Below are 25058 nucleotides of genomic sequence, written 5' to 3'. Positions count from 1 at the left end.
TGAGGCCCATTGTTGTGCCATTCATCCGCCACCACCTCATGTTTCAGTATGATAATGCACAGCCCCATGTCGCAAGGATCTGCACACAATTCCTGGAAGCTGAAAATGTCCCAGTTCTTCCATGGCCTGCATACTTGCCAGACATGTCACCCATTGAGCATGTTTGGAATGCTCTGGAACGATGTGTATGACAGCAGGTTCCAGTTCCCGCCAATTTCCAGCAACTTCGCACAGCCATTGGGACAACATTCCACAGGTCACAATCAACAGCCTGATCACTTCTATGCGAAGGAGATGTGTCGCGCTGTATGAGGCAAATGGTGGTCACACTAGATACTGACTGGTTTTCTGATCCACTCCCCTACTTTTTTAAAGCTATCTCTGACCAACAGATGCATATCTGTTTTTCCAGTCATGTGAAATTCATAAATTAGGGCCTAATTTATTTATTTAAATTGACTGATTTCCTTAAATGAACTGTGACTCAGTAGTCTTAGAAATAGTTGCATGTTGCATTTCTACTCTCATCAAGTGGAAAAGGCAACATGTAAATCAAACTGAACGACGTAGTCCTGTTTCTAAACACTTTATTTAAAATCAAACTGAACGACGTAGTCCTGTTTCTAAACACTTTATTTAAAATCAAACTGAACGACGTAGTCCTGTTTCTAAACACTTTATTTAAACTCAAACTGAATGACGTAGTCCTGTTTCTAAACACTTTATTTAAAATCAAACTGAAGGCACACTGTTTGCATAGGTCTCATGGTGGATCGTGAATTTCAACAATCGAGGAAAACCAGATTATTTTATATAAATGAATTTTATGGGCCTGACTATAATTGTGTTGACTATGCTGTCCTGTGCATCACATGTCAAAAGATAACATAGTGTGTGTAGTTATACAGGAACCAGAACCTTCCAGGTGTCCATTCATCCATTCAGTCAGAAGACCTGAATTTAGCACCCAAAAAAACAAGAACAGTACAATTTACAAAAACATATATTAAAAAAAACAGTCATAACAAAACAATGTCATTTCCAAATAGTTATTGCTACATTTGAGATGTCCTTCATCTTAGGCATACACATGTAGTAATAATAACATGCATGTTTGTGTCCTTATAATTCCAGTCTATCGTTTATTCACATACTAGAAGCATTAAGCATCATTCAATACATGGCGTTTTCTTAACATAAGATGTTCCCTTTAAGACTCATGCTCTTGTAGAAACAATATACAGTACATCCCCTTTAAACACTAGTCTCTTTGCTCTGAAGCGTTGCAAATAAATAGACCTGAAACAGCATATCAACACATGATACTGTTAACCCATGGTATAAGGTACCATCTACAAGAACTAAATCAGTTGACAAAGTCCAGTCTTAAATATTACACATTTACAGGATGCCTGGTTTCAAGTGGTAAGGCAAGACATAGCCTGGCAGCTAGTCTAGTAGCCAGAGATGTTTGTTAATCAGGCAACTCCTTTGTCTTTGTTGTTGGAATGAAATAAAAATACTGAGATGGGCCAACAGAGGCTACCAGGCTAGCATTAGTATAATTCTATAGTAATGGCATCCCTGGACAGATCTGAAACGAACCCTATTCCCTATATAGTGCACTACTTTTAGGGTGCCATTTTGGACTGAGTCCCTGTGTGTCAAGCCGTGGCCCTCCTCTCTCCGTTCCCACAGTGTCATTTTCTTCATAAAGGCTGACGGTGATGTTCCTCTTTGTACAACCTTGGGAAAAGACGCAGCTCACAGAGAGAGAAGACATTTCCAGTTAGATGTCTCAGTAATCTCACTGAGCTCCGTTGTCCAGTGTTGGTCCTCGTCTCCTCCCTGAGATGTTGTTTTGGGATCTAGAAAAGAAAGTGGAGCGTCATGAAATTGAGTGAAAATAACAGATATTTTTGTAATTAACTGTTCTGTTGCTTTGGAATCTAGAACAGAACAGATGAGTCAAAACTAGTGCACTTTAAATAGGAAAAAGGGTGCCATTTGGGACATAGCATAGCAAACACTTTGTGATGTTCTTGAGGTTCTATATTCTGTTCTTACCTGCTGGGTTTCTTCTGTCCACCAGGTGACGACAGATTGGATTTTCCTCTCTGTAACGCGTCTGATGGTATTTTGGGCTTGGTGAGCGGGCAGGGGGGTGGGGGTCTGTTGGGGGGGTCAGGTCTGTGTGTGTGAGGTGTTGAGTGGGGGTTGGGGGGCAGGATGGCTGGAGGAAGGGGAAGAAGGGGTCCTTTCTGCTGGGCTAGGTAGCTGGGGATGGGAGGTTTAGGCTTGGGCTGTGGCAGGGGCTTGAGAGAGGGTTGGGGCTTGGGCTGGAAGGAGGGTTGGGACTTGGGCTGGAGGGAGGGTTGAGGCTGGGGATGGGATTGAGGCTGGGGCTGGGGCTGGGGCTGGGGTTGAGGCTGGGATTGAGCCTGGGCTTGAGGCTGGGGCTGGGATTGAGACTGGGGCTGGGATTGAGGCTGGGGCTGGGATACAGCCTGTCTCTGCTGGGCTGCGTAAGCAGGTATAGGAGGGGGTTTCACAGTCGGATGGAAGATAGCGTGCCTGGTCCTGGTGGAGGGGCTGGGGCGAGGACTGGATTGACGCTGTGGAGGACAAACACAAGCACTCACAGCACTACTGTCAGAACAGTTTTTTAATTATTATTTTGTTATTTACCTGTCAAGAGTAAGCTTTTTAGCATTGATTTTACTGTACATACAATGTACTTTGGTGTAAGGTGAATGAACAGATCCCCTCACCAGTCTGTCTGAGCCCTGTCTCTTCAGTAGGAAGGCAGGGTTGGCATGGCCGTTGGCATGGCTGTTGTCAAGGTGACTGTTGGCATGATTGTTGACAAGGTGACAGTTGGCAAGACTGTTCACAAGGTGACCGTTTTCAAGACTGTTGGCTTGTAGATGTTTGGCTTCAGCAGGGACTGGCCAACTGACTGGACAACTAAGGAGTCAAACACAGTGTTTTTCATTCTAGAAGTTAAATCTGAGATGTTGATTACTGTGAAATGTCTATGGTGTATATTTTCCTTGAATAAAATAAGATAAATTCAAACAGTTGAAGATGTGAAAACAACTGAAATACTGAGTTACACACATTGTCTTGGGTGGTGGGACCGAGGTCTTCAGAGGAAGGTTTTTATGGAGTTTATGGCTGTAGCAGCACCACAGTCCCACAGCAGCCAATAGGACAAAGAGAACCATGGGGAGGAGCAACAGGACAGGAAGTAGACTGCCTAGAAACACAAACAACATCAACAACAAAGGTCAGATCAAAGATTAACCTGGAAGATATGACTTGAAAACCAACAATCAAATATATGTGGTTTAACCTAGTAGTCTTTTGCAACACCACATCAGTTATTAGATTTAATCAGTTATTTGACTGACTGAATCAGTATTTGAGTGACTGGTTGGTTGATAACATACTGTGGTTGATGACAGGTCCACTGTCGACACTCCCTCCTGTCCCCTCCTGGTCACACAGGGGAGGAGCCCAGCCTGAGTCACAGTGGCAGTGGTGGTTGTTGTTACACAGCTAGAGGGAGAGAGAGAGAGAGAGAGAGAGAAAGGAGAGAGGAGAGAGAGAGAGAGAGAAGGAGGGAGAGAGAAAGACAGAGAGAGAGAGGGAGAGAGAGAGAGAGAGAGAGAGAGAGAGAGAGAGAGAGAGAGAGAGAGAGAGAGAGAGGAGAGAGAGAGAGAGAAGGAGGGAGAGAGAGAGACAGAGAGAGAGAGAGAGAGAGAGAGAGAGAGAGAGAGAGAGAGAGAGAGAGAGAGAGAGAGAGAGAAAGGAGAGAGGAGAGAGAGAGAGAGAGAAAGGAGAGAGAGAGAGAGAGAGACGGTTTCAACACTGACAACCTGTCAATATTCCTCCTACTCCATATGATGTGTTATAACAGCTTTATTAAACCCCTGAGTCCATAACCTCAGACCCAGCACCTTCCCTTATTCTGCAGTAGCCCATACGCCTACCTACCCCTCCCACATCACTCCCATACCCTTCCCCTATCACACACCCAGCCCCTCCCATACCCCATGGCCGTGGCACTTGGCATTGCACTCATCCGCCCTCAGGAAAGACGTGTTGCGGCACTCTCCTCCGAAACAGATCTGTTACAGAGAGAGAGAAAGAGAAGGAGGGATGGAGAGAGAGAGTGAGAGAGAGAAAGGAGAAGGATAAGGGAGAAATGAGAGGGATGAGAGAGCGAGAAAGAGAGAGAGAGAGAGAAAGGAGAGGGATAAGAGAGCAAGAGAGCGAGTGAGCGAGAAAGAGAGAGAGTCATTATCATAAGTAGATTGTCCAGTAAATGGCATCCTGCCACAACAGAGAGCTCATAGAGTACTAAAAGATACACAGCGCACACACACACACACACACACACACACACACACACACACACACACACACACACACACACACACACACACACACACACACACACACACACACACACACACACACACACACACACACACACACACACACCACACCCTCCACCCCCACTACCCCCACTCCTCCTCTCCTCTCCCCTCCTCACCGAGTCCTCTCCACACTTGGTCCCGGTCATGACCAGTCCTGGGTCCAGTGTGTCCCCCTGTTCCTCGTCCCCCTGGCCTGGTCGGTAAACGTGTGTCCCCCTACAGAGGACCTTCTTGCCTCCCACCCGGACCGTGGTGTCGATGGGAACAGCGTTAGTCTCCAGGGGCTTGGAGGCTGAACTCACACACTGGATCTTACCACATCTAGCATCCCTAAAGCAACGGACCGGTCACATGGATTCAGACATGTAGGGATTGTTTTGTAGGTGTGAAAGAAATGTTAAATGGTAGTTCAAGGGAGAGACACTTCTATACATTTGGTGCCGACTGTGTGACTCCTCACCTGTCCCTGCATCCTCTGTATTTCCCCAACAGGTCTTTGCCACAGTTCCCAAAGGTGTCTCCTGCCTCGTTCACCTTCTTAAAGCACAGGTCTAGAGCAGGACGGCCATCTAGAGAGGACAGAACACACACAGTGTTATGTCACTTCCTGCTAGCAGACAGATGTTCCTGCCTCGTTCACCTTCTTAAAGCACAGGTCTAGAGCAGGACGGCCATCTAGAGAGGACAGAACACACAGTGTTATGTCACTTCCTGCTAGCAGACAGATGTTCCTGCCTCGTTCACCTTCTTAAAGCACAGGTCTAGAGCAGGACGGCCATCTAGAGAGGACAGAACACACAGTGTTATGTCACTTCCTGCTAGCAGACAGATGTTCCTGCCTCGTTCACCTTCTTAAAGCACAGGTCTAGAGCAGGACGGCCATCTAGAGAGGACAGAACACACACAGTGTTATATGACCTCCTGCAAGCACACAAATGTTCCTGTGGTCAGGTAAAGCCTGTCCTGTGAAGATCTCTGATAGTGAAAACAGAAATAACACCAGAGCCCAGTCCAGTAACAAGCCCTAATCCTTCTCCCTTGGAGCCAATTTGAAGGACCCAGATAGGTGTGAGCAATATTGTCGAAGCCGCAGACCAGACAATGGTTTCAATAGGGGAGCGTTACATTGAAAAGTACTATAAAAGCAATCCATTACTTTATAACAGCATGCAATAACATGCCTACTAACTCCGCCCCAGAATGATTGATAGGTACTAACCCCGCCCCCAGAGTGATTGACACTGCTGCTCCAGGGTGAGACACATGCCGGTGTAGCAGTAGGCCCGCCCCCCATCACAGGAAGTACCATCCACCAGGAATAAGTTAGCAGGACAAGACTCCGCCTTCCCATCACAGTACTCGGGTAGGTCACATGACCCTGATGGAGTACGACACAACACACCTGGACTCTTCAACTAGAGAGAGAGAGAGAGAGAGAGAGAGAGATAGAGAGAGAGAGAGAGAGAGAGAAGGGGACTATTAAACGATCCAACACACCTCGACTCTTCAACTAGAGAGCGAGAGAGAGAGAATGAGAGAGAGAAGGAGGAATGGAGGGAGGGAGGGAGGGAGGGAGGGAGGGAGGGAGGGAGGGAGGGAGAGAAGGGGACTATTAAACGATCCAACACACCTTGACTCTTCAACTAAATAGAGAGAGAGAGAGAGAGAGAGTGCGAGAGAGAGGGAAGAAGAGACAGAGAGAGAGAGAGAGGGTGGGAGATAGAGAGAGAGAGAGCGACAGAGAGAGTGGACAACCAGAAAGCGAGAGAGAGAGATAGAGAGAAATATAGAAAGAGAGAGAGAGAGAGAAAGATAGAAAGAGAGAGAGACGACAACCAGAAAGAGAGAGAGAGAGAGAGAGATAGAAAGAGAGCGAGACAGAGAGAGAGAGGACAACCAGAAAGAGGACAGTGTACAGTACCTTACAGTTGTCACAGCAGACTCCGTGGGCACATTCTGCTCCAGCCTTCAGAGTACAATTGTTGGCATTACAGCAGGGACTGGAACACTCCTGCAGAGAGAGGATGATTAATCAGTATATACACACACACACACACACACACACACACACACACACACACACACACACACACACACACACACACACACACACACACACACACACACACACACACACACACACACACACACACACACACACACACACACCAGTGGAGGCTCTTCAGAGGAGGAAGGGGAGGACCATCCTCCTCAGGGAATTTCATTTTCTTTTTTTTTGTAAAACATTGAAAAAGTTACCGTTTTAAGATAAAACTATACAAAATATATTCACATCACCAAATAATTTATTAAAACACACTTATTCACTTATTTAGCTGGCAAATGCAGCTGGCTAGTTTAGTTACTCAAACACCCGGCTCAAACAGAGGGATGCTATGTTAGCAAGCTGGCTATGGCTATCCAACACAACACTGGAACTCTTCCAATTCAAGGTAAGCTTTTGGTTTGATTAATTTATTGCCACTGTGGCCCACGGATGTAACTGCTTACTGACTGTACACTGTTATGTTACTGCATGATTGTAGCCGGTTTACCAATGAATTAGTTATATTAGCTATGTTGACTAGGATGTTACTTTAGCTAATATGGGGACAACGATGTAGGCTGTGTGTAGCGGTTATGACATGGTTGGGCTTGGAAACTTTTTTTCACCTGGTCACAAACAGCTGATGTGTTGTTCATTGAAGTCCACAAACAAATGGAAACGGTGTGAGGAGGAGAGTGCATAGAGGCGAGAAGGAATACAACATGGCTGCTATGAAAGTGAACTGTTTTTATGCGTGATCACTGTTGTGTTCATTCCGCCGATTCTGTTGACAAACGTTTCTTAAACAGAGCTAAAAATACCTGAATTTGTCAAATGAAAACTCTCGATTGCAACTGTTGGACTAATGATTACACCATAGATAAGCTACATGCAGTTAAGAGTGTGCAAGGCGGTATTGAATGTGTCACTGTCTGTCATCTCTCATTGTCTTTCTCTCGACCTAAGTGCACCTATGTTGTAAACTTTCATTCATAGGCTAGGTTTCAGCAACCTCATGATGGGTATAGGGAAAATGTGAATATCATGTAGTAGTCTAAACCTATCGATGTTATATTGAACTGGGTGAATGGAATATGAATGACAGTCATCCAACATGCTGTAATAGAAGTAAGGCCATGTCAATGGCGGCACTGACCATCACTGACACACACACACACCCCACACACACGCACACTTCCCCCCCTCACCTTCTCGTCTCCACAGTCACACTCCTCTCCATCCTCCAGGTAGCCGTTCCCACAGCGCTGTCCCCCGTACATGGCTCTGGTGTTGGGGAGGTTGAACAGACACTTTCCCCCTCCGGAGCTCAGGTACCTGCTCAGCTCCAGCTGGTTACAGCCGTTAAACACACGCGGGAACGGGTGGCTGCGACACACACACCAGGGGTGTATTCAGTAAGGTGCAACGCATTGCAGATAGAAATGCCATCAATAGACTTTACATTATTCCTTCTACTCTACGTGTCAGAGAGGAAATTCTGCTCTAAGTAATATATTTCTTTCTATACAGACATTACTATTCCACTACATTTTGTGTCCCAGGAATGTCTTTTACAAAGCAGGATCAATCATTATATCATTATTTAACCTTTATTTATACAGGTTTATTCACATTAAGATAAAATCTCTTTAATAAGAAAGATATTTTCAACATAGATAGATTCTCTCACCCAGTGGCAGCAGCCATGATGCAGCCTCCATCATCAGCCTTGGCCTGGCAGCACCCAGGGCTGTCATGGCTCATGCCAAAGTTATGCCCCATCTCGTGAGCCATGGTCGCTGCCACGCCCACAGCACTGTCAGAGTGGTCCTGCAGGGGGGTAGAGGTCAGGGGGTAGAGGTCAATGGTTAGAGGTGGATTCCCGTATTGAAAGTCAAAGGGACATACATCTCATGTTAGCTTGGTTCTAGATCTATGTGTGCTATTATAAATACATCACAACTTTATTACAACTTTAGAGAAATCTTACTGAGTTGATTCCCCCTGACTGGTACTCTGAACACATGGCTCTGAGAGGGGCCAGCCCAATGGTGGTGCCCTGAAATGCCACGCCGCTGGGGAAACAAAAACCACAGCTGTGTAGTTCCACTGAATGGTCTTAATGGAAGGAAAGAGAGATGGATTGAGGATGGATTAAAGAGATCTAGAGTACAGTAAGGAGTGTGTCACACTAACGTGATGAGTTGAGCGTTGTCGTTCGGTAGTGTGTGTAGCTGTTTGCGTCTCCAGGCCAGGAACGCTCCCAAGGTACTGTAGGGGTTACCAGACACACTGATCCTGTCCTGATCAGACCACACCTCCAGACCAATCACTGCCACACGAATACTTAGAGACTTGTAGTACTGCACAAACACACACACACAAACACACACACACAGATCATTTGACTAACATTTTTTATTAATTATTTTATTTCAACTTTATTTAACCAGGTAGGCAAGTTGAGAACAAGTTCTCATTTACCAAGATAAAGCAAAGCAGTGCGACACAGAGTTACACATAAACAAACGCACAGTCAATAACACAATAGAAAAAACTATACACATTGTGTGCAAATGTAGTAAGATAAGGGAGGTAAGGCAATAAAAAGGCCATAGTGGCGAAATAATTACAATTTAGCATTAACACTGGAGTCATAGATGTGCAGATGATGATGTGCAAGTAGAGATACTGGCGTGCAAAAGAGCAAAGAAATAACAATATGGGGATGAGGTAGTTGGGTGGGCTATTTACAGATGGGCTGTGTACAGGTGCAGTGATCGGTAAGCTGCTCTGACAGCTGATGCTTTAAGTTAGTGAGGGAGATATAAGTCTCCAGGTTCAGTGATTTTTGCAATTCGTTCCAGCCATTGGCAGCAGAGAACTGGAAGAAAAGGCAGTCAAAGGAGGTGTTGGCTTTGGGGATGACCAGTGAAATATACCTGCGGGAGTGCGTGCTACGGGTGGGTGTTGCTATTGTGACCAGTGAGCTGAGATAAGGCGGGGCTTTACCTAGCAAAAACTTAAAGATGACCTGGAGCCAGTGGGTTTGGCAACGAACATGTAGCGAGGGGCAGCCAACGAGAACATACAGGTCGCAGTGGTGGGTAGTATATGGGGATTTGGTGACAAAATGGATGGCACTGTGATAGACTGCATCCAATTTGCTGAGTAGAGTGTTGGAGGCTATTTTGTAGATGACATCACCGAAGTCAAGGATCGGTAGGATGGTCAGTTTTACGAGGGTATGTTTGGCAGCATGAGTGAAGGAGGCTTTGTTGCGAAAAAGGAAGCCGATTATAGATTTAATTTTGGATTGGAGATGCTTAATGTGAGTCTGGAAGGAGAGTTTACAGTCTAACCAGACACCTAGGTATTTGTAGTTGTCCACATATTCTAAGTCAGAACCGTCCAGAGTAGTGATGCTAGTCGGGCGGGCGGGTGCGGGCAGCGATCGGTTGAAGAGCATGCATTTAGTTTTACTAGCATTTAAGAGCAGTTGGAGGGCACAGAAGAAGTGTTATATATCCTAGGTTTTGGCCTTTCTAGGGAGTTTTTCCTAGCCACCGTGCTTCTACACCTGCATTGCTTGCTGTTTGGGGTTTTAGGCTGGGTTTCTGTACAGCACTTCGAGATATTAGCTGATGTACGAAGGGCTATATAAAATAAACTTGATTGATTGATTGATTGATATGGCATTGAAGCTCGTTTGGAGGTTTGTTAACACAGTGTCCAAAGAAGGGCCAGATATATACAGAATGGTGTCGTCTGCATAGAGGTGGATCAGAGAATCACCAGCAGCAAGAGCGACATCATTGATATATACAGAGAAAAGAGTTTTGAACCCTGTGGCATCCCCATAGAGACTGCCAGAGGTCCGGACAACAGGCCCTCCGATTTGACACACTGAACTCTATCTGAGAGGTAGTTGGTGAACCAGGCGAGGCAGTCATTTGAGAAACCAAGGCTATTAAGTTAGCCAATAAGAATGTGGTGACTGACAGAGTCGAAAGCTTTGGCCGGGTCGATGAAGACGGCTGCACAGTACTGTCTTTTATCGATGGCGGTTATGATATCGTTTAGAACCTTGAGCATGGCTGAGGTGCACCCATGACCAGCTCTGAAACCAGATTGCATAGTGGAGAAGGTACGGTGGGATTCAAAATGGTCGGTGATCTGTTTGTTAACTTGGCTTTCGAAGACTTCAGAAAGGCAAGGATAGATATAGGTCTGTAACAGTTTGGGTCTAGAGTGTCTCCCCCTTTGAAGAGGGGTATGACCGTGGCAGCAGTCCAATCTTTAGGGATCTCAGACGATATGAAAGAGAGGTTGAACAGTCTAGTAATAGGGGTTGCAACAATTGCGGCAGATCATTTTAGAAAGAGAGGGTCCAGATTGTCTAGCCCAGCTGATTTGTAGGGGTCCAGATTTTGCAGCTCTTTCAGAACATCAGCTATTTGGATTTGGGTGAAGGAGTGGGTGGTGGGGGGCTTGGGCAAGTTGCTGCGGGGTGCATAGCTGTTGGTCGGGGTAGCGGTAGCCAGGTGTAAAGCATGGCCAGCTGTAGAAAAATGCTTATTGATATTCTCGATTATCATAGATTTATCGGTGGTGACAGTGTTTCCTAGCCTCAGTGCAGTGGGCAGCTGGGAGCAGGTGCTGTTATTCTCCATGGACTTTACAGTGTCCCAAAACGTTTTGGAATTATTGCTACAGGATGCAAATATCTGTTTGAAAAAGCTAGTCCTTGCTTTCCTAACTGACTGTGTATATTGGTTCCTGACTTCCCTGAACAGTTGCATATCACGGGGGCTATTCGATGCTATTGCAGTTCGCCACAGGATGTTTTTGTGCTGGTCAAGGGCAGTCAGGTCTGGAGTGAATCAAGAGCTATATCTGTTCTTAGTTCTACCAGGCAGTGATGGGTACGAGACCCGGCACCTATGATCCAAATGAGAGGCAGACGAAGCTGAGACCCGGTACCTTTGGTTATTTGAATTATCTCATGAAAAATTGTTGTCCCCATTTAATTTTCCACAGCCAACAACACGAGTAAACAACAGCAAAATCAGACAACTCCATAGTAGAATAGTTGACCTATTAAATTGCTCAACCTGTCGCATTCTATGAGAGAAAAGAATATTCCTCTTGAGGCGCATTGAAATTGCAAGAGAAAGAGAGAGAGATATGCATGCTCAGTCATTGTACAACATTCTTAATGCAGTCCAGAGGAAAATACATATTTGAAATCATTTTTGATGGCCACTGTTAAAAGTGGAGGATAACTGAGCTTTCTAGAGTTACCAGGCTATACTTAATTCTCAAATCCAAGAAATGAGTAGGCCTAAACTGCCCCATTTTAGAACCAGAGTGTTCAGCAGTGGTGTTCAGCAGTGGTGTTCAGCAGTGGTGTTCAGCAGTGGTGTTCAGCAGTGGTGTTCAGCAGTGGTATTCAGCAGTGGTGTTCAGCAGTGGTGTTCAGCAGTGGTGTTCAGCAGTGGTGTTCAGCAGTGGTGTTCAGCAGTGGTGTTCAGCAGTGGTGTTCAGCAGTGGTGTTCAGCAGTGGTGTTCAGCAGTGGTATTGTTCCATGCGAGTTAGCGCTCGCCAATGGCGTTGAATGCATAGGGAAGACTGGGGCTAAATGTAACACGGGTCAGGTGTAACTAGGCCTACATTATATTCACAGTACAGGATCCTTGGTTGGCTGAGTGTCAGTGGAACAGTTTTTTTGGGGGGGGGGACAATCAAGTCATCAATATGTTTCTAACTAGCAACATTATAGCCTTATGTTTACACTTTTTAAAGTGTGTGATCTAACCTGCCTGATCATACGGACCTATATGAAATTGGGCTCATTTCTGGAGGGGGAAATTATATTTTCATTCAGTTTGCAGTAGAATGTTCTTATGAAAAGTCACCAGAACTGGCCTTCTCACAGTCCTTCTCCCCCACAAAATTGTAGGTCCCTCCACCACCTGTAGTATGCTGTGATATGTGCCTTTTGTCAGTATTATATTGTTTAGGTTAGTGTCTTATACCCCCCACCGCACCCCAAACTAAATGCCTAGTTAAAAAAAGGTTAAATAAACAAAAATTATAAAACTAGGACCCCCACAATCTCCCAAATCCCAAATGAACCACAGTGTTAATTTGTGTGGTTCTCTCACCTTGTCTACGTAGTTAGCTGCCTCCAGCAGTTTCGTCTTCGTCCTATTTAAGTCCCCGCCGTGCTTCTGAAACTACACAGACAACACAGTTACAGCCATGCTTGAAGAATTTCACCCGGAAGAGTAAGGACAGCAGGATGACCTCAACCAATCAGACACGTCAGACAGCAATAAAGGATATTAGAACAGACCCTGTTAGATCTCATTAGAACAGACCCTGTTAGATCTCATTACAACAGAACCTGTTAGATCTCATTAGAACAGACCCTGTTAGGTCTCATTAGAACAGACCCTGTTAGATCTCATTAGAACAGACCCTGTTAGATCTCATTAGAACAGACCCTGTTAGATCTCATTAGAACAGACCCTGGTAGATCTCATTAGAACAGACCCTGTTAGATCTCATTAGAACAGACCCTGTTAGGTCTCATTAGAACAGACCCTGTTAGATCTCATTAGAACAGACCCTGTTAGATCTCATTAGAACAGACCCTGTTAGATCCAATTAGAACAGAACCTGTTAGGTCTCATTAGAACAGAACCTGTTAGATCTCATTAGAACAGACCCTGTTAGATCTCATTAGAACAGACCCTGTTAGATCTCATTAGAACAGAACCTGTTAGGTCTCATTAGAACAGAACCTGTTAGATCTCATTAGAACAGAACCTGTTAACAGACCCTGTTAGGTCTCATTAGAATAGACCCTGTTAGATCTCATTAGAACAGAACCTGTTAACAGACCCTGTTAGGTCTCATTAGAACAGACCCTGTTAGATCTCATTAGAACAGAACCTGTTAGATCTCATTACAACAGAACCTGTTAGATCTCATTAGAACAGACCCTGTTAGGTCTCATTAGAACAGACCCTGTTAGATCTCATTAGAACAGAACCTGTTAGATCTCATTAGAACAGACCCTGTTAGATCTCATTAGAACAGACCCTGTTAGGTCTCATTAGAACAGACCCTGTTAGATCTCATTAGAACAGACCCTGTTAGATCTCATTAGAACAGACCCTGTTAGATCTCATTAGAACAGACCCTGTTAGGTCTCATTAGAACAGAACCTGTTAGATCTCATTAGAACAGACCCTGTTAGATCTCATTAGAACAGAACCTGTTAGATCTCATTAGAACAGAACCTGTTAGATCTCATTAGAACAGACCCTGTTAGATCTCATTAGAACAGAACCTGTTAGATCTCATTAGAACAGAACCTGTTAGATCTCATTAGAACAGAACCTGTTAGATCTCATTAGAACAGACCCTGTTAGATCTCATTAGAACAGACCCTGTTAGATCTCATTAGAGCAGACCCTGTTAGATCTCATTAGAACAGACCCTGTTAGATCTCATTAGAACAGACCCTGTTAGGTCTCATTAGAACAGACCCTGTTAGATCTCATTAGAACAGAACCTGTTAGATCTCATTAGAACAGACCCTGTTAGATCTCATTAGAACAGAACCTGTTAACAGACCCTGTTAGGTCTCATTAGAACAGAACCTGTTAACAGACCCTGTTAGATCTCATTAGAACAGACCCTGTTAGATCTCATTAGAACAGAACCTGTTAACAGACCCTGTTAGATCTCATTAGAACAGAACCTGTTAGATCTCATTAGAACAGACCCTGTTAGATCTCATTAGAGCAGACCCTGTTAGGTCTCATTAGAACAGACCCTGTTAGATCTCATTAGAACAGACCCTGTTAGATCTCATTAGAACAGAACCTGTTAGATCTCATTAGAACAGACCCTGTTAGGTCTCATTAGAACAGACCTGTTAGATCTCATTAGAACAGAACCTGTTAGATCTCATTAGAACAGACCCTGTTAGGTCTCATTAGAACAGACCCTGTTAGATCTCATTAGAACAGAACCTGTTAGATCTCATTAGAACAGACCCTGTTAGATCTCATTAGAGCAGACCCTGTTAGATCTCATTAGAACAGACCCTGTTAGATCTCATTAGAACAGACCCTGTTAGATCTCATTAGAACAGACCCTGTTAGACCTCATTAGAGCAGACCCTGTTAGATCTCATTAGAACAGACCCTGTTAGATCTCATTAGAACAGACCCTGTTAGATCTCATTAGAACAGACCCTGTTAGATCTCATTAGAACAGACCCTGTTAGACCTCATTAGAACAGAACCTGTTAGATCTCATTAGAACAGACCCTGTTAGATCTCATTAGAACATAACCTGTTAGATCTCATTAGAACAGACCCTGTTAGATCTCATTAGAACAGACCCTGTTAGATCTCATTAGAACAGACCCTGTTAGGTCTCATTAGAACAGACCCTGTTAGATCTCATTAGAACAGACCCTGTTAGACCTCATTAGAACAGAACCTGTTAGATCTCATTAGAACAGACCCTGTTAGATCTCATTAGAGCAGACCCTGTTAGATCTCATTAGAACAGACCCTGTTAGATCTCATTAGAACAGACCCTGTTAGATCTCATTAGAACAGACCCTGTTAGATCTCATTAGAACAGACCCTGTTAGACCTCATTAGAACAGAACCTGTTAGATCTCATTAGAACAGACCCTGTTAGATCTCATTAGAGCAGACCCTGTTAGATCTCATTAGAACAGACCCTGTTAGATCTCATTAGAACAGACCCTGTTAGATCTCATTAGAACAGACCCTGTTAGATCTCATTAGAACAGACCCTGTTAGATCTCATTAGAACAGACCCTGTTAGATCTCATTAGAACAGACCCTGTTAGATCTCATTAGAACAGACCCTGTTAGATCTCATTAGAGCAGACCCTGTTAGATCTCATTAGAGCAGACCCTGTTAGATCTCATTAGAACAGACCCTGTTAGATCTCATTAGAACAGACCCTGTTAGATCTCATTAGAACAGACCCTGTTAGATCTCATTAGAACAGACCCTGTTAGATCTCATTAGAACAGACCCTGTTAGATCTCATTAGAACAGACCCTGTTAGATCTCATTAGAGCAGACCCTGTTAGATCTCATTAGAGCAGACCCTGTTAGATCTCATTAGAACAGACCCTGTTAGATCTCATTAGAACAGACCCTGTTAGATCTCATTAGAACAGACCCTGTTAGATCTCATTAGAACAGACCCTGTTAGATCTCATTAGAACAGACCCTGTTAGATCTCATTAGAGCAGACCCTGTTAGATCTCATTAGAACAGACCCTGTTAGATCTCATTAGAACAGACCCTGTTAGATCTCATTAGAACAGACCCTGTTAGATCTCATTAGGGGGGAGTGGGGAGGATGAAGTATGACGATAGAGAGATGAAGGGATGGGGGGGATGTAACAGAGTGATGGATGGTCTCTAGTTCAGTCTTTCCTTGGAGTATGAGTCACAGGTCAGAAGAGGGGATGGAGGTCATGCATCCTTTCCCCGCTCTCAACTGACAGACTGGAATAAATGGCCATGTAAAATGGACGAAGGTGTCTGGCCTCTTACCTCAGCATAGTCAGCTACCAGCAGCAGCTCTACATACTTCATACTCTGGCCCACGTCTCTACGCTCCTGGAGAAAATCAGGACATATTAGAGAACTTTACAGCCAACTACTACAGTGCATGATTACTTGTTATAAGCATGGGCACGCACCACACACATAACCCCGCCCCCATAATGGTATATTATCAACTCATAGTATGTTTTGCCTCTATTTTTTATCAGTCTTAAAATGCCTGACATTTCTTGGATATTTCATTGATACAAAGCAGCCCTCTATTCACTGGAGAAGATAGTGGTTGTTCTCATATCAGATACCAGTCTAATCATCCCTCCTCCACTCACCCTTCCGCCCCGCGCCGTCATCATTCCCTGGATGAGGTCATCCAGACCCTCCCCCTGGCCCTGGTTGCTATGGCGATGCCCGCAAGTTCCGTTAGGCAGACGGAGGTTCTCGGCTCGGAACACAGCGTGAGGAGGCTGTGTATCCATGGTGACAGCAGGCAGGGGTTCTATCAGATAACTGACGCTGGTGTTCACCGTAATCAGTCCCCTAGGGAAACCGAGATCTGAATCACAACAGTTCCAGGCTAGAAAACAAACTAAAACTATTATAGCTGGGGAAAACGTAGTGGTTTTTCAGTCTCTGGTTAAAGAGAGAATCCATCAAATAACTACTGAGAGAAGTTAGATATAGCAGAATGTAAAACTAGAAACAGCTGGGATTTACATGTCAGGTCTGAGACAACTAAATCCTGGCTGAACTGTATGTTGAACTGTGTATATAAATCCTGATACCGGATGGGTATCAGGAGGAGAGGGAGAGAGAGAGACAGATAGAGAAAGAAGGAGGAGGGAGAGAGAGAGAGAGACAGATAGAGAAAGAAGAAGGAGGGAGAGAGAGAGACAGATAGAGAAAGAAGGAGGAGGGAGAGAGAGACAGATAGAGAAAGAAGGAGGAGGGAGAAAGAGACAGATAGAGAAAGAAGGAGGAGGGAGAAAGAGAGACAGATAGAGAAAGAAAGAAAGAAGGAGGAAGAGAGAGAGAGAAGGAAGAGTAGAAAAATAGAGATTAAATTGGATCAGGGAGACACCCAGCACATATCAGGTTCTGACTCAGTGGGGATTGGATCAGGGAGACACCCAGCACATATCAGGTTCTGACTCAGTGGGGATTGGATCAGGGAGACACCCAGCACATATCAGGTTCTGACTCAGTGGGGATTGGATCAGGGAGACACCCAGCACATATCAGGTTCTGACTCAGTGGGGATTGGATCAGGGAGACACCCAGCACATATCAGGTTCTGACTCAGTGGGGATTGGATCAGGGAGACACCCAGGAAATAGCACCCTTCTCCAGATGCTTTCTACAGCCGTGTGTGTGTGTGTGTGTGTGTGTGTGTGTGTGTGTGTGTGTGTGTGTGTGTGTGTGTGTGTGTGTGTGTGTGTGTGTGTGTGTGTGTGTGTGTGTGTGTGTGTGTGTGTGTGTGTGTGTGTGTGTGTGTGTGTGTGTGTGTGTGTGTTATTCTCCTATAACCGTCTCCTCTGTGAACCCAGAAAGGAAACAACGGCACGGCTGGATCCCAACCTCTAAACTTCCTCCCTGATGCTGCTGGAGCCTCAATGACTTAACATGGAACCCAATGACCGAGAAACACACTGGCCTGTATATCTCAACAATCAGTGCATGGCCAATAAATAAACCATCTTTTCACCTGCTCTCCTATTGTGTTGGTTTGAGAATGACCGTGTGACAAATATATATCTGAATTGTCATTCAAATAAAATGTATTAATATTTAGGAGGCATGTCTTATTCAATGCCGTTAGTGATCACCACGTTCACCAGAAATGTTACCTGTGGTAACTCTTACCTGAGACCTGAGCAGGTGCTGAGTGCTGCACTGGACCCCTCCACACCACGGACGTCACCATGGTAGAAACAGTGGCCCTGCAACATGAGAGGAGAGTTAAACAAACTCACATCATGCACTTTTCTTTTCGCGATGATGTCACCTAAGATTTAAGAGCTTGGTTAGCCTGTCTCTGATTCAGCCAACTTTTTGCCATTTGACATCCACAAATCAGAAAAAGGCTGGTTACATGATTACCCCCCTATTGTGAGATGCTTTAGAACACCCCATTGAACTCACAGTGCTGGGTGGATTGGAGGTCTGGCGGGAACCACTGGGACTGTACCATATCTCCTGATATCCGGGGGCCAATAACTGCCTGGAACATACGGAACGGGAGAGAGAGAGAACATTACCTCACTGAAACCAGTGCTGGTGAATAGAATACACTGTCACCATAAAACAAAGGGGAGCAGGGTGCTTCAGTCAGAGAGAACAGAGAGAGGGAAAGGGAATGAGAACATGAGAGGATTGTGATAGAGTGAGTGAGAGAGGAAGAGAGAGAATGAGAGTGAGCGATGAAAAGTGAGAAAAGAAGAGAGAGAGAAGTACTGTATTCCTCTCCAGGGGCACACAGCTCATGAAACATTAATTGTGACATTCTGAGTTACAAAGGGAAAGAGTGCCTCAAAGCATTACAAAGAGATGCACAGATAGATACACAGAGATAGAGATACAGAGAGATACAGAGACAGATAGATACACAGAGAGACAGATATAAAGAGAGACAGAAAGATACACAGAGAGATAGAGATACAGAAAGATACATAGAGAGATACAGATACAGAGCGATACACAGAAAGACAGATATAAAGAGAGATACAGAGATACAGAGAGAGACTGAGATAAAGCCCTTTGAATTTAATTTAATTGATAGATATACACAGAGAGACAAAAATAAAGAGAGATACACAGAGAGAGACAGAGATAGATATACACAGAGAGACAGATATATAGAGAGATACACAGAGAGAGACAGAGATAGATATACACAGAGAGACAGATATATAGAGAGATACACAGAGAGAGACAGAGAGAGATATACACAGAGAGACAGAAATAAAGAGAGATACACAGAGAGAGACGGAGAGAGATATACACAGAGAGACAGAAGAGAGATATACAGAGAGAGACAGAGATAGATATACACAGAGAAACAGATATATAGAGAGATACACAGAGAGACAGATATATAGAGAGATACAGAGAGACAGAAATATAGAGAGATACACAGAGAGAGACAGAGATAGATATACACAGAGAGACAGAAATAAAGAGAGATACACAGAGAGAGACAGAGATAGATATACACAGAGAGACAGATATATAGAGAGATACACAGAGAGAGACAGAGATAGGGAGAGATACAGAGAGACAGATATATAGAGAGATACACAGAGAGAGACAGAGATAGGGAGAGATACAGATAGACAGATATATAGAGAGATACACAGAGAGAGACAGAGATAGGGAGAGATACAGATAGACAGATATATAGAGAGATACACAGAGAGAGACAGAGATAGATATACACAGAGAGACAGAAATAAAGAGAGATACACAGAGAGAGACAGAGATAGAGATACACAGAGAGACAGAAATAAAGAGCAACCCAGACTCAACCCTATTAAAGAAACAATCCTATATACAACATATACAATCCCAAACCTTTCTGTCCGGTCAGAAAAACAATTTTTCCCCCAGACATTTGGATAATAACTATGTCTACATCAATAGTGTGACTGTTTGTTTGTCCAACAACACTGTGACAGGGCTTTCAGTCAACTCTTACTTCTGGACTTTTCTAACGTCCTAACTGAATGGGTTCATGCTGAATTTGGAGTGTCACTCTGGGTAAACTCATAGTTAGGAGTATGTGATAGTCTGGTCAAACACACGCAGATGCTCTATAGACAGACCAACAAACATTCAGGGGTCTTGTGCAGATGTTTATTTTGTTGCTCTGATTGGTTCCAAGTCTGTCTCAATCCACACTTCCTGTTTTCATTCAAATATTAAACCACACACTACCAGCTGTTATGGGTCTCTCTCTTTCTCTCTCCCTCCCTCCCTCTCTCTCTCTCCCAGATCCATCAAACTAAGGAATGCAGTTGGACCATGCTGAACACACACACACACACACACACACACACACACACACACACACACACACACACACACACACACACACACACACACACACACACACACACACACACACACACACACACACACACACACACACACACACACACACACACACACACACTTGGGAGACATCTTTCTTCATCACTGGGTTTGGCTGAGGGCTCACACGAATAGCTAGAACAAACTCAAGATTATCTATAGCTCCATCCATCTCTCTATCCATCCATCTCTTCTATACCTCCACCCATCTCTCTATCCATCCATCTCTTCTATACCTCCACCCATCTCTCTATCATCCATCTCTTCTATACCTCCATCCATCTCTCTATCCATCCATCTCTTCTATACCTCCACCCATCTCTCTATCCATCCATCTCTTCTATACCTCCACCCATCTCTCTATCCATCCATCTCTTCTATACCTCCACCCATCTCTCTATCCATCCATCTCTTCTATACCTCCACCCATCTCTCTATCATCCATCTCTTCTATACCTCCATCCATCTCTCTATCCATCCATCTCTTCTATACCTCCACCCATCTCTCTATCCATCCATCTCTTCTATACCTCCACCCATCTCTCTATCCATCCATCTCTTCTATACCTCCACCAATCTCTCTATCCATCCATCTCTTCTATACCTCCACCCATCTCTCTATCATCCATCTCTTCTATACCTCCATCCATCTCTCTATCCATCCATCTCTTCTATACCTCCACCCATCTCTCTATCATCCATCTCTTCTATACCTCCACCCATCTCTCTATCCATCCATCTCTTCTATACCTCCACCCATCTCTCTATCATCCATCTCTTCTATACCTCCACCCATCTCTCTATCATCCATCTCTTCTATACCTCCACCCATCTCTCTATCCATCCATCTCTTCTATACCTCCACCCATCTCTCTATCATCCATCTCTTCTATACCTCCATCCATCTCTTCTATACCTCCACCCATCTCTCTATCCATCCATCTCTTCTATACCTCCACCCATCTCTCTATCCATCCATCTCTTCTATACCTCCACCCATATCTCTATCCTTCCATCTCTTCTATACCTCCATCCATCTCTCTATCCATCCATCTCTTCTATACCTCTATCAATATCTCTATCCATCCATCTCTTCTATACCTCCACCCATCTCTCTATCCATCCATCTCTTCTATACCTCTACCCATATCTCTATCCATTCATCTTTTCTATACCTCTACCCATCTTTTCTATCTCTCTATCTTGGACAGATGGTAGTTTCTCCTGAGGGCTAGTTTCAGTTTCAAACACAGAGCCATCAGCAACGATCAACTGTCATCATTATCTAGCATCAAATCTATATCACCAAATCTATATCATCAAATCTATACCATCAAATCTATATCACCAAATCTATGTAATCAAATCTATATCACCAAATCTATACCATCAAATCTATATCATCAAATCTATATCATCAAATCTATATCATCAAATCTATATAATCAATTCAATACTCATCTTTAAAACCAAAACTATTTATGGCAAAAGAGTTCATCTTAAAAAAAGAAATAGAGGAACTAACAGTACAGATAGATAGTAATAAAACCTCTAACATAGAGGAACTAACAGTACAGATAGATAGTAATAAACTCTAACATAGAGGAACTAACAGTACAGTTAGATAGCAAGAAAAACTCTAACATAGAGGAACTAACAGTACAGATAGAGAGCAATAAAAACTCTAACATAGAGGAACTAACAGTACAGATAGATAGTAATAAAAACTCTAACATAGAGGCACAGAATAAGTTAGAGGAAAACTAATAGAAATGGAGGGACTTATTTAAGAAAGTGTAATATATTGTAAAAATAAAGCAAACTGTATGGGATATGGGTATAAATGCACCAATTTTTTTTTTTTTATCTTCAACATAGAAATTCTAACAAAAATAATGTATAGAAATGTGTTATCCATGATTTACCAAACTATATTTTGAAAGAGGAAGCAAAGTACTTTAATTTAATTCTCCTCCATTTCCACTAACTGAAGTTAATTGAAAGGATTTGTTTTCTATGAATAATGTACAATTAACAGCTATACAGGAAGACTCATGTGAAGACCTAATTACAGAGGAGGAACTTCTAGATTCAATTAAAGCCTTCAAGTCTGGGAAAACTCCAGGGCTGGACGTCATACCAGTTGAGGTATATCAAATATTTTTCAATGTACTCAAAGGTACGTTATTAACATGTTTTAACCACTCTTTAAAATGGTAGACTATCAGATACTCAGCAAGAAGGTCTGATTTCACTATTACTGAAACAGGACCCAGGTGGTAAATATTAAGATCCAGTCCACCTAAAACACTGGTGACCGCTTACACTTCAGTGTTGTGATGCCAAAATCCTAGAAAAATGCATAGCGCATAGAATAAAAAATGTATTGTCGGATATTATTCATTCAAATCAGACAGGTTTCTTACATGGACGATAGATTGGAGATAATATAAGACAAGTACTGGAAACAAAAGAACACTATGAAATATCTGGGAAACCAGGTCTGGTATTCATAGCTGACTTTAAAAAGGCCTTTGATAAAGTACAACTGGAAAGAGAAACTCTTATACAATGGGTTAAAGCTATATATAGTAACCCTAGATGTAAAATAGTCAATAATGGCTACTTCTCGGAAAGCATTAAATTGTCAATAGGAGTAAAACAAGGCTTTCCACTATCGCCATATCTATTTTATTATGGCCATTGAAATGTCAACTATTAAAACTGGATTCAAAAATAACATCGAGGGGCTACAAATTCAGGTCTTAAAAACAAAAGTGTCATTGTACACTGACGATTCATGTTTTCTTTTAAATTATCTTTTGGTTCCCTGTACAGCCTCATAGAGGATCTAGATACTTTTTCTAACCTCTCTAGATTAAAACTGAATTATGATAAGTGCCCCATATTACGTATTGGATCACTGAAAAATGCAACTTTTACATTACCGTGTAGTTTACCAATAAAATGGTCCGACGGTGAAGTGGACAAACTCAGTATTCATATCACAAAAGATAGAATGAATTTTAATAGAAAGTTATCCAATTTAGATAAGATTTTGCTACCATGGAAAGGACAACACTTGTCTATTTGTGGAAATATCACCCTGATTAATTCTTTAGTCAAATCCCAGGTTACTTATCTATAGGATCGGTGTATCTATAGGATCGGTGTATCTATAGGATCGGTGTATCTATAGGATCGGTGTCCCTAAACCGGGAAGGTTGTTGCTAACTTGCGCTAATGTGACTAGAATGACGTTGTAAACAACAGCCAACTTTCCAGGACAAAGACATGTCTTATATGGGCAGAAAGCTTAACTATTGTTAATCTAACTGCAGTGTCCAATTTACAGTAGCTATTACAGTGAAAAAATACCATGCTATTGTTTGAGGAGAGTGCACAACAACAAAACACTTTTATCATGACAACTGGTTTGATACATTCACCTCTGAAGGTAAATAATGTACTTACATTCAGTAATCTTGCTCTAATTTGTCATCCTGAGGGTCCCAGAGACAAAATGTAGCATAGTTTTGTTTGATAAAATACATGTTTATATTCAAATGTAGAAACTGGGTTTTCCAGTTTGAACCCCTGCTGTCTCTGCATATTCCACTTGATTTAGAACGGCAAGCCAGACAAAATTAAACGGGCCTATTTATATAATGAATAGGAATTTGAAATACTATTGAACACGGGGTGAGCCATTCATACTAATGGCTCACCCCGTGTTCAGAAATGGCAATTTTCCCTTAATTTGGATTACAAACTCTCACTTTCGGTTATTTGAATTTGAAATCATCTCCAAAATATTGCTATTTTTAAAACAAGCAATAGATAGCTGGTTGAAATTTCAGTTTAATCCTACAGAAAAGACAGAACTAATATAACAAATATTATGGTTAAACTCAAATATAATAATTGATTAAAAAAATAAAAAATAAAAAGATGTCTATATGTAATCTTTGTCAATTTATATTATAATTCGGACTGGTGGAGTTATGTTGCAAATGCAGTTAACAAAAATCTATGGAAATGTCTTCTCTATCCAAAATTACAACTAACTGACTGCAGCATTACTGAAAAAATGGAGGAGGCAAGTGGAAAGCGGAAGAAGGTAAGGAACTTGTCTGTCGGCATTAAAGACCAAAATTGGCTAAAGTGATAAATAAAAAAGTATACCAGGTCCATTTAAGGACGAAAAATGTACAGCTGCACCATACAGGTTGCAAAAATAGTTGGGAAGAGATTTTAAATGTACCAATTCCATGGCACATGGTTTATGAACTGATACACAAAACCACGCCGGATTCAAAACATAGAGTTTTTCAATTTAAATGATTATACAAAATACTTGCAACCAATAATGGTGGCAGTTTTTGGTCACAGGTTCAGGAAAGGCTGAAAAAATTCAACATTTCTTGGAGCTAACTCTGCAAATAGCACTGCTGGGTGATTTGATAAGTCATAGTCAATAGATCAATAATATAATAATACTCTTAGCGAAGGTGTTAATCTTTAATTTACAATCTCTAGAAACTGTGAGAATAGGAAGGTTCAGAACTTTTGTGAAAAGTCACAGCGCAGTTGAAAAATATGTGGCAAACTGTATGGTCTTCAGAGATAGATGGGAGGGGTTGAAGGTAGCAGAAGGCTGGGACTGGATGGTCTTCAGAGATAGATGGGAGGGGTTGAAGGTAGCAGAAGGCTGAGACTGGATGGTCTTCAGAGATAGATGGGAGGTGTTGAGGGGAGCTGAAGGCTGAGACTGGATGGTCTTCAGAGATAGATGGGAGGGGTTGAAGGTAGCAGAAGGCTGAGACTGGATGGTCTTCAG

The 25058-nt window shown here is 42.9% G+C and overlaps 1 protein-coding gene across 3 annotated transcripts in view; it reads right to left on the bottom strand.

Annotated features, from left to right (window-relative positions):
• Positions 1 to 570: 570 nt before the first annotated feature.
• Positions 571 to 25058, bottom strand: part of LOC139581661 (disintegrin and metalloproteinase domain-containing protein 19-like) — a 49141-nt gene continuing 24653 nt past the window's right edge. For 2 of the 3 annotated variants that reach the window (XM_071411661.1, XM_071411662.1), the window contains exons 4-22: positions 18272 to 18350; positions 17993 to 18069; positions 16462 to 16669; positions 16121 to 16186; positions 12661 to 12732; positions 8689 to 8855; positions 8483 to 8567; positions 8183 to 8322; positions 7701 to 7878; positions 6367 to 6456; positions 5665 to 5860; positions 4906 to 5014; positions 4562 to 4775; positions 4056 to 4133; positions 3453 to 3561; positions 3121 to 3259; positions 2772 to 2967; positions 2068 to 2615; positions 571 to 1868 (exon numbers count right to left, since the gene is read on the bottom strand). In XM_071411661.1, the coding sequence (XP_071267762.1) occupies positions 1808 to 1868; positions 2068 to 2615; positions 2772 to 2967; positions 3121 to 3259; positions 3453 to 3561; positions 4056 to 4133; positions 4562 to 4775; positions 4906 to 5014; positions 5665 to 5860; positions 6367 to 6456; positions 7701 to 7878; positions 8183 to 8322; positions 8483 to 8567; positions 8689 to 8855; positions 12661 to 12732; positions 16121 to 16186; positions 16462 to 16669; positions 17993 to 18069; positions 18272 to 18350 (2812 nt within the window). In that variant the 3' untranslated portion in view covers positions 571 to 1807. The remainder of the gene's footprint in view (positions 1869 to 2067; positions 2616 to 2771; positions 2968 to 3120; positions 3260 to 3452; positions 3562 to 4055; positions 4134 to 4561; positions 4776 to 4905; positions 5015 to 5664; positions 5861 to 6366; positions 6457 to 7700; positions 7879 to 8182; positions 8323 to 8482; positions 8568 to 8688; positions 8856 to 12660; positions 12733 to 16120; positions 16187 to 16461; positions 16670 to 17992; positions 18070 to 18271; positions 18351 to 25058) is intronic. The other variant, XM_071411663.1, reaches the window with a different exon arrangement.

This window comes from Salvelinus alpinus, chromosome 7, assembly GCF_045679555.1.
Source record: "Salvelinus alpinus chromosome 7, SLU_Salpinus.1, whole genome shotgun sequence".
Lineage (NCBI taxonomy): Eukaryota > Metazoa > Chordata > Actinopteri > Salmoniformes > Salmonidae > Salvelinus > Salvelinus alpinus.
Note: the sequence above shows the minus strand (reverse complement) of the source record. Positions and strands in the feature narration are given on the sequence as shown.